General features: G+C 44.9%; 1 protein-coding gene across 2 annotated transcripts in view; it reads left to right on the plus strand.

The window, feature by feature from the left end:
* The first annotated feature begins 5,868 nt into the window (after window positions 1-5,868).
* Window positions 5,869-12,946, plus strand: part of SLC35B2 (solute carrier family 35 member B2) — a 47,338-nt gene continuing 40,260 nt past the window's right edge. The window contains exon 1 of one of the 2 annotated variants that reach the window (XM_033939806.1): window positions 5,869-6,092. In XM_033939806.1, coding sequence (XP_033795697.1) covers window positions 6,073-6,092 — 20 coding nt within the window. In that variant the 5' untranslated portion in view covers window positions 5,869-6,072. Of the gene's footprint in view, window positions 6,093-6,581; window positions 6,898-12,946 lie in introns of those variants that run through there. The other variant, XM_033939807.1, reaches the window with a different exon arrangement.

Genomic DNA, 12,946 nt, shown 5'->3' on the forward strand with positions numbered 1-12,946 from the left:
CACTGTTGGAAACAGGATGCTGGGCTTGATGGACCTTCGGTCTGTCCCAATATGGCAATTCTTACGTGAGCCAAGTATAGGACAATCCAGCCATTGTGACATCACTGCTGATGTTGGCTTTTGGGCATTGGTGGAATGAGGCATTATGACATCACAATCTCAGCTCTGGAATGTTGCTACTCTTTGGGTTTCTGCCAGGTTCTTGGGACCTGGGTTGGCCACTGTTAGAAACAGGATACTAGGCTTGATGGGCCTTTGGTCTGTCCCAGTATGGCAGCTCTTATGTTCCTGTTCTCATGATGCTGGTCCTCCATCTCACCCTTCATGATTTCCCCAGTGATCCGAGAACCTCAGAGATGCTAATGGCACCTAGGTAATATTGCCCCTGCCATCAGTGACCAGTCTGAAGCTGTACAGTCCCTGTGATCATCTGCTGGAGAAGACTTTCTCAGATGCACAAATGTAACCTTTCTTAACAGAAAGCTGAAACATTGTTTGAGCCGTGCTTAAAAATATGCATGTAAATATTAATACAGTATCTTCTTCTTGTAATATGTTTTTTGTAATTCTTTTGTAATCCGCCTTGAACCACAGGGCAATGGTGGAATAGAAATCTCCAATGTAATTAATTGATTCCACTAATTGCTTAAGGTCCCCCATGATTTGTGCTAACTGGCTCATTCAATTAAATTGTGTGCAGAGTGGTAGTGCGCCCAAATTTGTACATGCAATTTCAGCGCTTTTTATAGAATTAGGGTGTATGTTGATTAAGATCACTGGACATCCTTACAGACTGCCCCGGCATGAATGTGCTCAGTAATTTTGCATGGCACCAGTTAGGCTCACCAGTCCATAATTCCCTGGGCCACTTTGGAACCTTTTTAAAAATTGGCATTACATTGGCCACCCTCCAATCTTCTGGAATCATGCTTGTTTTTAAAGATAAATTACATATCACTAATAATAGCTCTGCAACTTCATATTTTAGTTCTCTCAGTACCCTGTGATGTCAAACATCTGGTCTAGGTGATTTGCTCCACTTTAGCTTGTCAAATTGCCCCATTCCATACCATTTCTGGTAAGGGTATCTCCTCCTCATATCTTGATAAAGTCCAAAGCAAAGAATTTGTTTAGGCCTCCTTTAATCAAGCTATGTTACGGTTTATTATTGCCGGCCACTGCGTTAAAAGCTCTGATGCTCATAGGATTCCTCTGAGCATCGGAGCTTTTACTGCAGCAACCGGCAATTTAAAAAAAAACAAAAAAAAACAGCCCCTAACGTGGCTTGATAAAGGGGGGCCTTAGTCTCTCTGCTATGGTTTTGTCCTCCCTGAATTCCCCTTTTAACTCTTGGTTATCCTGTGGTCCAACTGAGGTATGTGTGACTTGTGAAGAGTCCTTTCATCAGCATCTAGAGGCATGCTGCTCAATTCCTCTGTCCTGCACCAACACAAGGAGTGGAGAGTGGCTCTGGCAGCAAATCTCTCTGGCTGATAGGGCTTTGGCATCCCTGCTCTCAGAGAGGTTATTTTTAACACAGAGGTGTGGAGAGAGGAAATCTTACCTGCCCTATACCAGCCACCCCACCCCTATGGATGAAAGTAATTTTACAACAAATGCTATCAACCTACACTTCTGTTTTATAAAGGCAAGGTATGTGTCTTAACTGCCTTTATACAGTAGGTTCCTAAAATAACCCCTAGCAGTGTATAAATGGTTTTCATAGTTATATTTAATTCAAAGGATGTGCAACTTTGGGTGCCTATTAAATAAACAGTGCCACCTCGATGCAGAACTTGGCAATGCCTACAGGCAGACCTGTTGACACATGTACTTACACATGCTGTTACATTCACACAATTTTATATAAGCTATATCCATGTGTAGAACATGCCTCGAGTCAGGAAAATAGTGGTGACAGGACAATGGACTTTTTCAGCAATAGACAGAGAGCCACTAGGATGATATAAAAATGTTTCTTATGTCCAATCACAAATGGTCAAGACCCAACACGGTACTGTGTTTCAGCATAAAGATGCACCTGCATCAGGAGTCACAGATACTGTGAGATGAGCATTGATGAGAAAAATATGAATAACATAAAGTTCAAAAAGGATATCCGAATGTCTAAAGCAGGGGTGCCCACACTTTTTTGGTTTGTGAGCTACTTTTAAAATGACCGGGTCAAAATGATCTCCCACCAATAAAATTTAAAAACACATAAACCACGCTGTGCGTAGATAAAATGTTAATTATCATTTATATTTGGGTTTTTTTTTCCAAAGATATAAAGGCAGATGACTTTAAAATATGCAATGTCACCTTGCTTGGGGGGGGGCAGGGAGAGAGAAAGAAAGAAACTATACAAAATAGACAAATAACCCCCTCCCCTTTTACTAAACTGTGATAGTGTTTTTTAGCGCAGGGAGCTGCGCTGATTGCCCTGTGCTGCTCCCGACGCTCATAGGCTTCCTGCGCTAAAAAACGCTATCGCGGTTTAGTAAAATGGGGCCATAGTGCAAAATATAGACAGCAGATATAAATTCTCAAAACGGACACATTTTGATCACTAAACTGAAAATAAAATCATTTTTCCTAACTTTGTTTGGTGATTTCATGAGTCTCCTGACTATGCATCCAATATTTCTTCCTTTCTTTCTGCCTCCTGCATGCTTCCTCTCCTCCAGACCTCATTCCATTCCCCAACCAACATCTCTGTCCTTCCATGAATCCAATTTTTTCTTCCTCTCTCCCTGCTCCCATCCCCTTTCTCTTTCTGCCTCCCCTTTCTTTCTCTCCCCCCCCCCCAATTTCTCCCTGCTTTCCTGCCAGGCCAGGTGCATGCAGAGACTGCACAAGCACCAGGCCCACAAGCCTCCCTCCCCCCTCCCCTCCTGACAGTTCTGGGCCAGCTGCTGGCTCTAGCAACTATAGAAGAATGACCTGATCTGACCACCAGAGGTTCCCTGCCAGCCATAACAAAGGTACCAGAATTTGGAGTGGGCTCATCTGTGGGTATACCACTGACATGGAGATGGTCAGCGTAGTCAAACTGAACTGAAAGCTTAACAAGAAAACTGCTAACATTTTATTAACATAACCCATAGGAGACCAATGTACTCCTTTCAGCAGGTATGTGAAAAATAAATATTGAGAGCGCTAGGAGAAGGGTTTGAACACAAGCAGGACTCAGGACAGAAACTGAGGAATGGGCCTGGAAGACCACCTTCAGGCTCTTCCCTCTTGCCCTGGTTGCTTCCCTCTGACATTAGCCATGGCTGGGAGTGATGCTGCCCCAACCAGCAGGCAGATTCTGGGTTATATTGGAATAAGGGTACTGTATTACCTAACAAAGGCTAGTCACAAACCTATTAAGTTATTAAACTATTAAGTTGGCCCAATGTCACCTACATGAGACTGGGATACATGAAAGCATCTCAGGATCCACTGTCTTAAAATGTCACACTTAAGGTGCTCTTTTCTTGTAGCCAGAGAAAGGGATATATACTTTTCAAGGAAGTAGTTCAGGCGGAAAGGAAACTCAGGAGCCACCTTTTCTAACTTATGAGGGGGGGGGGGGGTGCTAAACCCAATGCAAATGGCTTGTCATGGGACATAATCAAGGAACTGGTTCAATTTTGGCTCCTCTGGATGTAAATGACCTCGACTTCTGCTATGGCAGGAGAAAAAGGGTGGTGATGCAATGTCATGGAATTGGGGCTGGGGTGGGATTTGAACCTGAACTGCAGCCGCTGCCACTCTCCAGGCATCTGGGTGAACACGTTCTTGGGGTTCCTCTTCTTCCAGCCCCTCCTGCTCCTCTCCTTCCCTAGGCACCACCAGCCGCTTCAGCCTCTCGATCCTGGCGGGGGCAGCGGGCCTCACTGCGTGAGACCGGAGCTCTTCGCGCTGCATGAAGCTCTCCTATTTGGGGGGAGTAAAGGGCCAGGAGGGGGGTCAAAGGCTTATACATCTTAAATTACCAATAGGCCATTGGGGAAACCTACTGTTTATTCCTAGGATAGGCAGCATAGAATCTGTTTTGCTACTTGGGACCTGGGTTGGCCACTGTTGGAAACAGGATACTGGGATTGATGGACCTTGTCTGTCCCAGTATCACAATTCTTATGTGAGCCAAGTATAAGACAGTCAAGCCATTGTGACATCACTGCTACGGTTGGCTCATAGGCATTGGTGGAATGAGGCATTATGACATCACAATCTCAGCTCTGGAATATTGCTACTCTTTGGGTTTCTGTCAGGTACTTGGGACCTGGGTTGGCCACTATTGGAAACAGGATACTGGGCTTGATGGACCTTTGGTCTGTTCCAGTATGGCAGCTCTTATGTTCCTGTTCTCATGATGATGGTCCTCCATCTCACCCCATAATTTCATAGATCCTCAAACCAGCATTAGACAATATATATTTTATTGAAATGCTTCTAGAAATAATGTAATTTTAAGTATTTTTTTTTTTAACTTCTGAATATCAGAGAGCGCCCTTAGCGGTCCAGTTAATTTGTTCTACCGCATTGCTCCCATGATGGAAATAGCCAAAGTTCTCGTATTTTCATAGTGCATTTTTGAGAAGTCCGTCAATGACCATCAGATCGCAAATTCTGAGTGGTTGTCAGATTGCCATCGTTTGTGACAGATACCAAGGAATCCCAAAGTGAAAAGTTTTGGAAAAGAATACACTTCTCCCTCTGTATTTGCGGTTTTAGCAATCACGGTTTCGATTATTCACGGTTTTTAGCTTGCTGGCTCCTCCCTCCAAATTACGTCAGCTTGCATAGAGAAATCGCTGATTCCAAGCATTTACAGAGAAAATCGCCGATTCCCAGCACTTTCTTTGCCGTGTTTTGCCTCTCCTTCAGGAACTGGCCAGGTCTCCCACCATGTTATTTGTGGTTTCACCCTATTCATGATGGTTTGTAATGGAAAACAGTGAATAACATATGAAAAAGTTATTTGCGGTTCTGTTAATCTCCAATCACAGCCAATACGGAGGGAGAAGCGTACGACACGGCACAGGTAACAAGTGCAATTTCTTCAGCCAAGGTCAAATTTTCTTAACCGTTTTGGCAGAACTTATGGACCTCGCAGATCTTAAAGCGCACGTCCTTAGTAAATCTAAGGTGCGTACATTGACAAGTCTGCCTTTTAGCTTATTCCACCGCTTTACCCGCACGCTCAGCTCAGGCCCCCAGCTCTGCCTTCTCTAATAGCTAAGGAGGGAGGAAGGGCACCATTAGCCCCATCGTCCCTTCCTCCAGATCTCTCCCTCCGCGCTGATTCCGTGAGCTCCTGCCATATGACACTGGATGGCAAATAGCTGGTGTTGTGTTTTTTTTTTTTTTGGGGGGGGGGGGGTGTTAAAAAATGTGTGCAAAGGTCTGCAGTGCATCTGACCTCGCGGTCCTCATGGATCTGAACTGCACATCCTTAAAAATCTGAGGTCCGCGCCACTTGTAGTCTCTGGCTCTGACAGACCTCGATGACATTTTAGCGCTGACGGATCCTAATGCTTTTCCCTCCCTAGGCTGAGCCTAAGGGCTTCTTAAACCGCGCAATAGCGCACCCGAGCGCGCTAGCCACTACCGCCTCCTTTTTAGGAGATGGTAAAGTAATTTTGTGCGTGCGTTAAAAACCCTAGCGCACCTTCGTAAAAGGAGCCCTAAAAGTGGCAAAAGTTTTGCCGCCAGTCTCGGCATAGGATCTCCAATTTTCCCGGATGTGCACTTCAGATCCGTGTTTTACCCCTTCCCCCCATCATTTGCACTGTGATGATTCTGTTGGAAGGGACGCGCGCACGCATTTTGCAACGTCTTTTAACTGTTTACGTCATGGGGGGGCGGGGGGAGTCGCGCGCTTTGCGACTGCCCTTCAGGGCCGATGAGGCGCACGTTCAGCGGCGGCTCCGTCGAGCGCGAGGGCCGGGACGCCGCGGCGCGTCCTCCGTGCCGCTAGGGGTCAGGCGCTCGCTCCGTCCCTCAGCGCCGCTGCCGCTAGCCGTCGGTTCCGGGCAGCGTCAGGCTCAGAGAGCGAGCGGGAGCAGCAGCAGCAGCACGATGGAAGCGCTGGCGTGCAGGTCCGTATGCAGACAGCGCCGCGCGCCACTCCCCAGTGCAGCCGTGCGCGTGTGGGGAGCGGTTGTCTCGAGCCCCCCCCCCCTCCCCTCGCGCGCGCGCGCGCTCTCTCGCTCAGCCGCTGCGTTTCACTGCACTTACGTAGTCACGCGCGAGCAACCGCCTTCCTCTGGCAGCCTGCGCCTCCGTACACAGCGCTGTACGGAGGCGCAAAGGACACAGGCCCCCCGCTCAGCTGAGCTTACACTCGAAACCTGAGTCAAGGCAGACTTTGAACTGTCATTGCCCAACCCTGAGATGTCCTGTCTGTCTGTCCAATTTAGACTGTAAGCTCTTCTGAGCAGGGACCGTCTATTGAATGTTGTATGCCTTTCAGTGCCGTTCCATTTGCTTGACACATTGGCACCTACTGTATGACAGACAGGAGTCGGGGGGGGGGGCGGGTGGTAGTTCTCCCCGGGTGCCATTTTGGGGGGCACTGACACCCATCCCCCTCTCTGCCATCCCCGCTCCTTCCCAACCCCCTCTGCCACATGCCCCTTCCCTCTTTAATTTTCCCAGCGCGAGGCAGGACCACAAACTTGCTGCCCCCATCATTCTCCGTGGACAAGCAGGATAGCAACAGCCACGCGTATGGGTGATGTCGCAGCCGACGGCGCCGAATCGGCCCTTGTCAAAGAGCTCAGATTGTCAGTGCCGGCTCTGTCTGACGCCACTTCCGGCACCTAGCAAGTGACATCAGAGGGAGAGCCGACACGACGCGGGCAGTAAGTTCGTGGTGCCGAATGCATCTGTAAAATTAAAAAGGTATGGGGGCAGGGGTGGGGGATGCTACTGACCCTCGCTATGCCACTGGTCTGGGTGCTTGTGCAGCAAGGTGGGTTAGTTAACACCACTTCCCCCCTGACATTGCAGGTTCCAGCCCTGCGCTGCTCCCTCGGTCCCTGGGCAAGTCACTTAACTCTCCACTGCCAGGACATATAGAGAGAAATGCTTTAGAGCAGTGGTTCCCAACCCTGTCCTGGAGGACCACCAGGCCAATCGGGTTTTCAGGCTAGCTCTAATGAATATGCATGGAGCAGATTTGCATGCCTCTCGCTTCCATTATATGCAAATCTCCCTCATGCATATTCATTAGGGCTAGCCTGAACACCCAAATGGCCTAGTGGTCCTCCAGGACAAGGTTGGGAACCACTGCTTTAGAGTACAATCTACATAAATAACTGATAAGAAAGAACTGTCAAGAGGTGAAAATGTGCCCAGTCCAATTCAGACTGCTAATAGAGTTCAGTTGTATGTCATGCTTAAATGTGTTATTTCACAGCTAATAATTTGATTAACCCATTTGTTTCAGGATACGTTTTACTTTTACAATATAATTTGGTATCAAATTCTTTCATGATTATAGCATGTAGGCTCAGTCAGTAGGTGAGTGGCAACCAGTTGGCTAGCTTAGAAATTTGCAGCAACTTCTAAACTGTACAGAGTGGAGGAGTACAGTTAGTGCAGGGACCTGGGTTTGATTGACCCTCTAGGCAAGTCACTTAATCCTCCTTTGCTCCAGGTTCAAAATAAGTACCTGCATCTAATATAGAAACCACTTTATCAGTTGAAAAGCCCGCTATCTCGAAAACTAAGGACATAACTTGGCTCAAAAGGCATAAGAATTGCCACTGCTGGGTCAGACCAGTGGTCCATCGTACCCAGCAGTCCACTCACACGGCGGCCCCCAGGTCAAAGACCAGTGCTCTAAATTAGTCCAGCCTCACCTGCGTACGTTCCAGTTTGTCTTGAATCCCTGGAGGGTGTTTTCCCCTATAACAGACTCCGGAGAGTGTTCTAGTTTTCCACCACTTTCTGGGTGAAGAAGAACTTCCTTACGTTAAGAACATAAGCAGTGCCTCTGCTGGGTCAGACCAGAGGTCCATCATGTCCAGCAGTCCGCTCAGGTAGCGGCCCATCAGGTCAGGACCTGCATATTAATCCTCTATCTATACCCTTCAATCCCCTTTTCCTTCAGGAAAACATCTAATCCTTTCTTGAAACCCAATACCGTACTCTGTCCTACCACGCCCTCTGGAAGCAAACTTCCTAGCATTGGTTCTGTATCTGTCTCCTCTTAATTTATCCGAATGCCCTCTCGTTCTTGTACTCTTCGAAAGTTTGAAGAATCTGTCCCTCTCCACTCTCTCTATGATCTTCATGATCTTGTAAGTCTCTATCTGTCCCCTCTAAGCCTCCGCTTTTCCAGGGAAAAAAGACCCAGTTTTTCCAATCTTTCAGCATATCTCCAATCTTTCCCCTTTCAACTTTAGAGAGTGCCCTCTCGTGTGAACAGTCTGTCTTTATATACTAAGTCTATTTCCTTCAGTTTTTTGAATGTTTCGATCATGTCCCCTCTCAGTCTCCTCTTTTCAAGGGAGAAGAGGCCCAGTTTCTCCAATCTCTCACTGTATGGCAACTCCTCCAGCCCCTTAACCATCTTAGTCGCTCTTTTCTGGACCCTTTCGAGTAGTACCATGTCCTTCATGTATGGCGACCAGTGCTGGACGCAGTACTCCAGGTGAGGGCACACCATGGTACAGCGGCCCGGTACAGCGGCATGATAATCTTCTCTGATCTGTTTGTGATCCCCTTCTTTATCATTCCTAGAATTCTGTTCGCCCTTTTCGCCGCCACCGCGCATTTCGCAGACGGCTTCATCGACTTGTGTCTCTGGCTCTGTAGCTTTCCCTGCTGGCTGGCTCTATCTTGAGACACCCAAACCACTGTCTGAGGATATTTGACAGTAGAACTGCCCTGGGTACATGTCTGATCTGTGTCCCTTCATCGTCTCACTTTTGCATCTAGTTATCTTCCACCTCGTAGAACACAATGCAGCTCAAAAATCATGGCCCTATGGCACTCCTACAGCTGTTCTCCTGTCTTTCCAGGGCTGTGCTTTGATTACAGTGCTGCTGAATCTTGAAGGTTTAGAAACTGCCGTGACTGCACTGAATCCTGAGCAAAGCCTTGAAAACTAGGCCTCTTGAAGGGACATGCCAGTGACCCGTGTGCAGCAACCCCACCCGGCCATATGCACATCCATATTTGACCATGTGCACATGTCTGTTTGGTACATTACAACATAAGAACATAAGAATAGCCTTACTGGGTCAGACCACCTAGCCCAGTAGCCCGTTCGCACAGTGGCCAATCCAGGTCACTAGTACCTGGCCAAAACCTAAGTTGTAGCAATATTCCATGCTACCATATGGGGACAAGCAGTGCTTCCCCCTTGTCTTTCTCAATAACAGACTATGGACTTTTCCTCCAGGAATTTGTCCAAACCTTTCTTAAAACCAACTAAATGGATAAGTAGGACAAATCTATTATGACTATATTCCTGTTTTTTTTTCTATGAAGGATGAGGGTCTGCAGTACCAGCAGTGACTATTTTTGTCTGTTAAAACATGGGTATTCTGCTATCTTGTGGCCTCTGCTGGACTAAATTCCACATACAGATAAACCAGTGTATTATTGTATTTTAAGCCATCACCTGGTGAACATTTACCAGTTTGTTTTCCCTTTTCCAGAACCCAATGACTTAATTTCCAACCTAGCCTAACCCAAGGACTCCCACCCCAACCTCCTTCCTGTCTCACAGTGCTCCCTTTTGACATAACTAGGTATTGCTTTATAAGACCCTGGGGAGACCTCTTGTAGAATACTGTGTACAATTCTGGAGACTTCAGCTTCAAAAATATAAACAGGTTGGAATCGGTTTAGAGAGATTCAGAGGAAAATGGTCGGTGGTCTTTGTCATAAAGCATACAGGGACAGACTTAAGATCTCAATATGTATGCTTATATCATAGCTGGTATACACTTATAACCAGTTCTCGGCACACATAGCAGTAAGCAAACATCGGGCTATAAAACTGACCATAAATATCAAAGATGACAAACTCTTAAAATATAATCAGTAATTGCACTATGTAATACAAAGGTCTATAGAAGCAATCATACATTCAAGATATGCCACAGACTTGATTAATGTAGAATGCTAACTTGATCCTCAGATGCATCACTCCATGTTCAAACTATTTAATTACGTTAAGCTTGATGTGCAGAATCTTCCCTGGATCAATTTGGTTTTGAATTTTAAATAATTCATACATTTTAACTATATTGTTCTATATTTCATTGAACTTGAGAGATATTTTATCAAAAAGACTTAGCTTAGATTTTGTGGTTGCTGTAAGGGACTGCTTGTGCCAACATGTTTCGCGATAAAAACGCTTTTTCAAGACTGGGTCCCTAATAATGAAATGCCATGTATCTTGATCACTAACTGGCATTTCATTATTAGGGACCCAGTCTTGAAAAAGCGTTTTTATCGCGAAACATGTTGGCACAAGCAGTCCCTTACAGCAACCACAAAATCTAAGCTAAGTCTTTTTGATAAAATATCTCTCAAGTTCAATGAAATATAGAACAATATAGTTAAAATGTATGAATTATTTAAAATTCAAAAACAAATTGATCCAGGGAAGATTCTGCACATCAAGCTTAATGTAATTAGCATTCTGGTGGCTTGTTTTTGACATTAATCAAGTCTGTGGCACAAACTCTTAAAATAGCCATCAATTGTAGACTGTGGATGTAATAAGTGCCTGTAAACTTATCTTAAGTAGGGAGCGGACTGATACTTAACATAAGTTTACAGGCACTTATTATATCCAGCTCTGATATAAGTATTATTAAGGAGAAGAGTTAAAAAAATATATAAAAGCAATGTTATAAAAAAAACAATGATAAGAAACACATATTTAGATAATTTATTTGACTTAAGTATTGCACAGTCACACATTAGGTTGGTGTTTCTGCATTTATGAGAGGTTTTGTCAAGGTCCATGATTGAAATCTGGAACTGATAAGTCTTTTGATTTTCATTAGTCCTTGAGCAGGTTTCCTCTCATAAAGTTTAACATCTATTACAATTTTGTTTCCCTTCCCTGGGGAGGACCTAAACCAATTATTTTGGGCTCCCAAGGTAGATGCCTTGGCTACAGAGGTGCTAAAAAACGGGTACGTGCGCGTGTCCTACGATGGTCAAGCGGCCTCTAGTGGCGCGCTCAGTTGTCTTGCGCTGACTTGTCTTGCGCTCAATTGTCTTGCGCTCAATTGTCTTGCGCTGAGTTGTCGCCGCGCTGAATTGTCTTGCGCGCAATTGTCTTGCGCTTATTTGTCTGCGCTATTTTGTCTGCGCGCGATTGTCTTGCGCGTTTTTGACCTGTCACCCTAAAAAACACACCATGATCTTAGTAGAGGGAGTATCGAAACTTAAGGATTCATCTGATAGGAAGCTGGAGCTTCTCCTTAAGCAAGCCTTCATTACCTCAGTGCCAGGAGTGCTGGTGGCAGCTGTGTGGCTAGAGCTGTCTTGTTTTGATCTCAGCCGTTACTCACTTCGCTTGGAAGTATCCTGTCTTGAGTCAAGTGCAGCCTTTTGGTTTTTCTAATTTTGGATACTTTTATTTTTGCTTTCTTAATTTTTGTTGTATTTGTTCTGTGTGTGATACTTTCTCCCTCTAGCCAATTTTCTGTATATAAAAGGAAACAGACTCAGGCTGTAACAGCTCACCAGTGCCATGTTGCAAGTTTAATACACCTGGCAATTTCACCTCCATATACTTATAGGGTGTGTTTGACTATGTACATATGTTTAATCCAGCTAAAGTTTAAGGCTTTTGAAGCTATAAAGTAATTTGCAGCTCCTGGGGACATTGAATGTATGCGCGTATCTCAGTGGAATGCAGGATATGGTACAAGGGAGCTGCTTGGTAGTAGCGATCATTGTGCAATTAAATTTGACATAATACCAAAGAGAATAAATATTACTAATTTAAAAAGGGGAGGCAGGATATAGCAAGGACATTTAAAAAGAGCAGCTACGAGGGCTAAGCCTATATCTAATATATGCACCTGGTGATATATGGTTTTTATCTCCACGAGTTTAAATGTAGAAGGAAGACCAAATTACCACTTGAATGGCTAAACAAAGCCATCCATGCAAGAGGGTATTAAAACCATAAAGACCATTTCCAAGGGGATTTAGGCTGAATGTGTCTAAATCAGATGCAATTTAATGTTCACATGCCCAATTCATTGGTTTCACTTCCTTTAGGGCAGTGGTCTCAAACCCGTGGCCCGCCAGGTACTATTTTGAGGTCCTCGGTATGTTTATCATAATCACAAAAGTAAAATAAAACAGTTTCTTGATCTTATGTCTATTTAGCTATAAATTACAATATTATTATTAAGACTTAGCCAAAAGGAAAGATTTATAAACTATAAAGAGTTTTTACCTCATGCAAAATTGTCATTTCTTTAATAAGACATTAACTATTTTTTCTGAGGCCCTCCAAATACCTACAAATCCAAAATGTGGCCGACCATTGCTTTAGGGGAATTCCTATTGTTAGGCATCTGGGAATTAAGACTTGCTCCTCTGCTGTTGGGGAGGGTTACATAGGCAGTGAAATGGCATGGCCATGGCCCTATCAATGTTTTACCCAGCACAGCATCTAGAGAGCTTGTGGATGGGCCTGAAAATTGGTTTTTCTGTCTCTTCTCAGTCAAAAGAATATTCCATCGCTCCTGGGTTAGCTTTGAGTTGGACTCTTGGTTGAAGTTTCACTTGACATGCTTCATTAGATGCAATATGATTGCCTATGTTCCCCAAGTTTTGCTATCTTTTTCACATCCTTCTGCTTGAAGTACCTGATTCTATCTTTCAAAGTTTGCATAAGAAAAAGTTTGGATATATTTGAAGGTGTAGGCAAACCCTTCCTCCCACCAAGCTTGCTAGGAAA

Source organism: Geotrypetes seraphini, chromosome 3 (genome assembly GCF_902459505.1).
Source record: "Geotrypetes seraphini chromosome 3, aGeoSer1.1, whole genome shotgun sequence".
Classification (NCBI taxonomy): domain Eukaryota; kingdom Metazoa; phylum Chordata; class Amphibia; order Gymnophiona; family Dermophiidae; genus Geotrypetes; species Geotrypetes seraphini.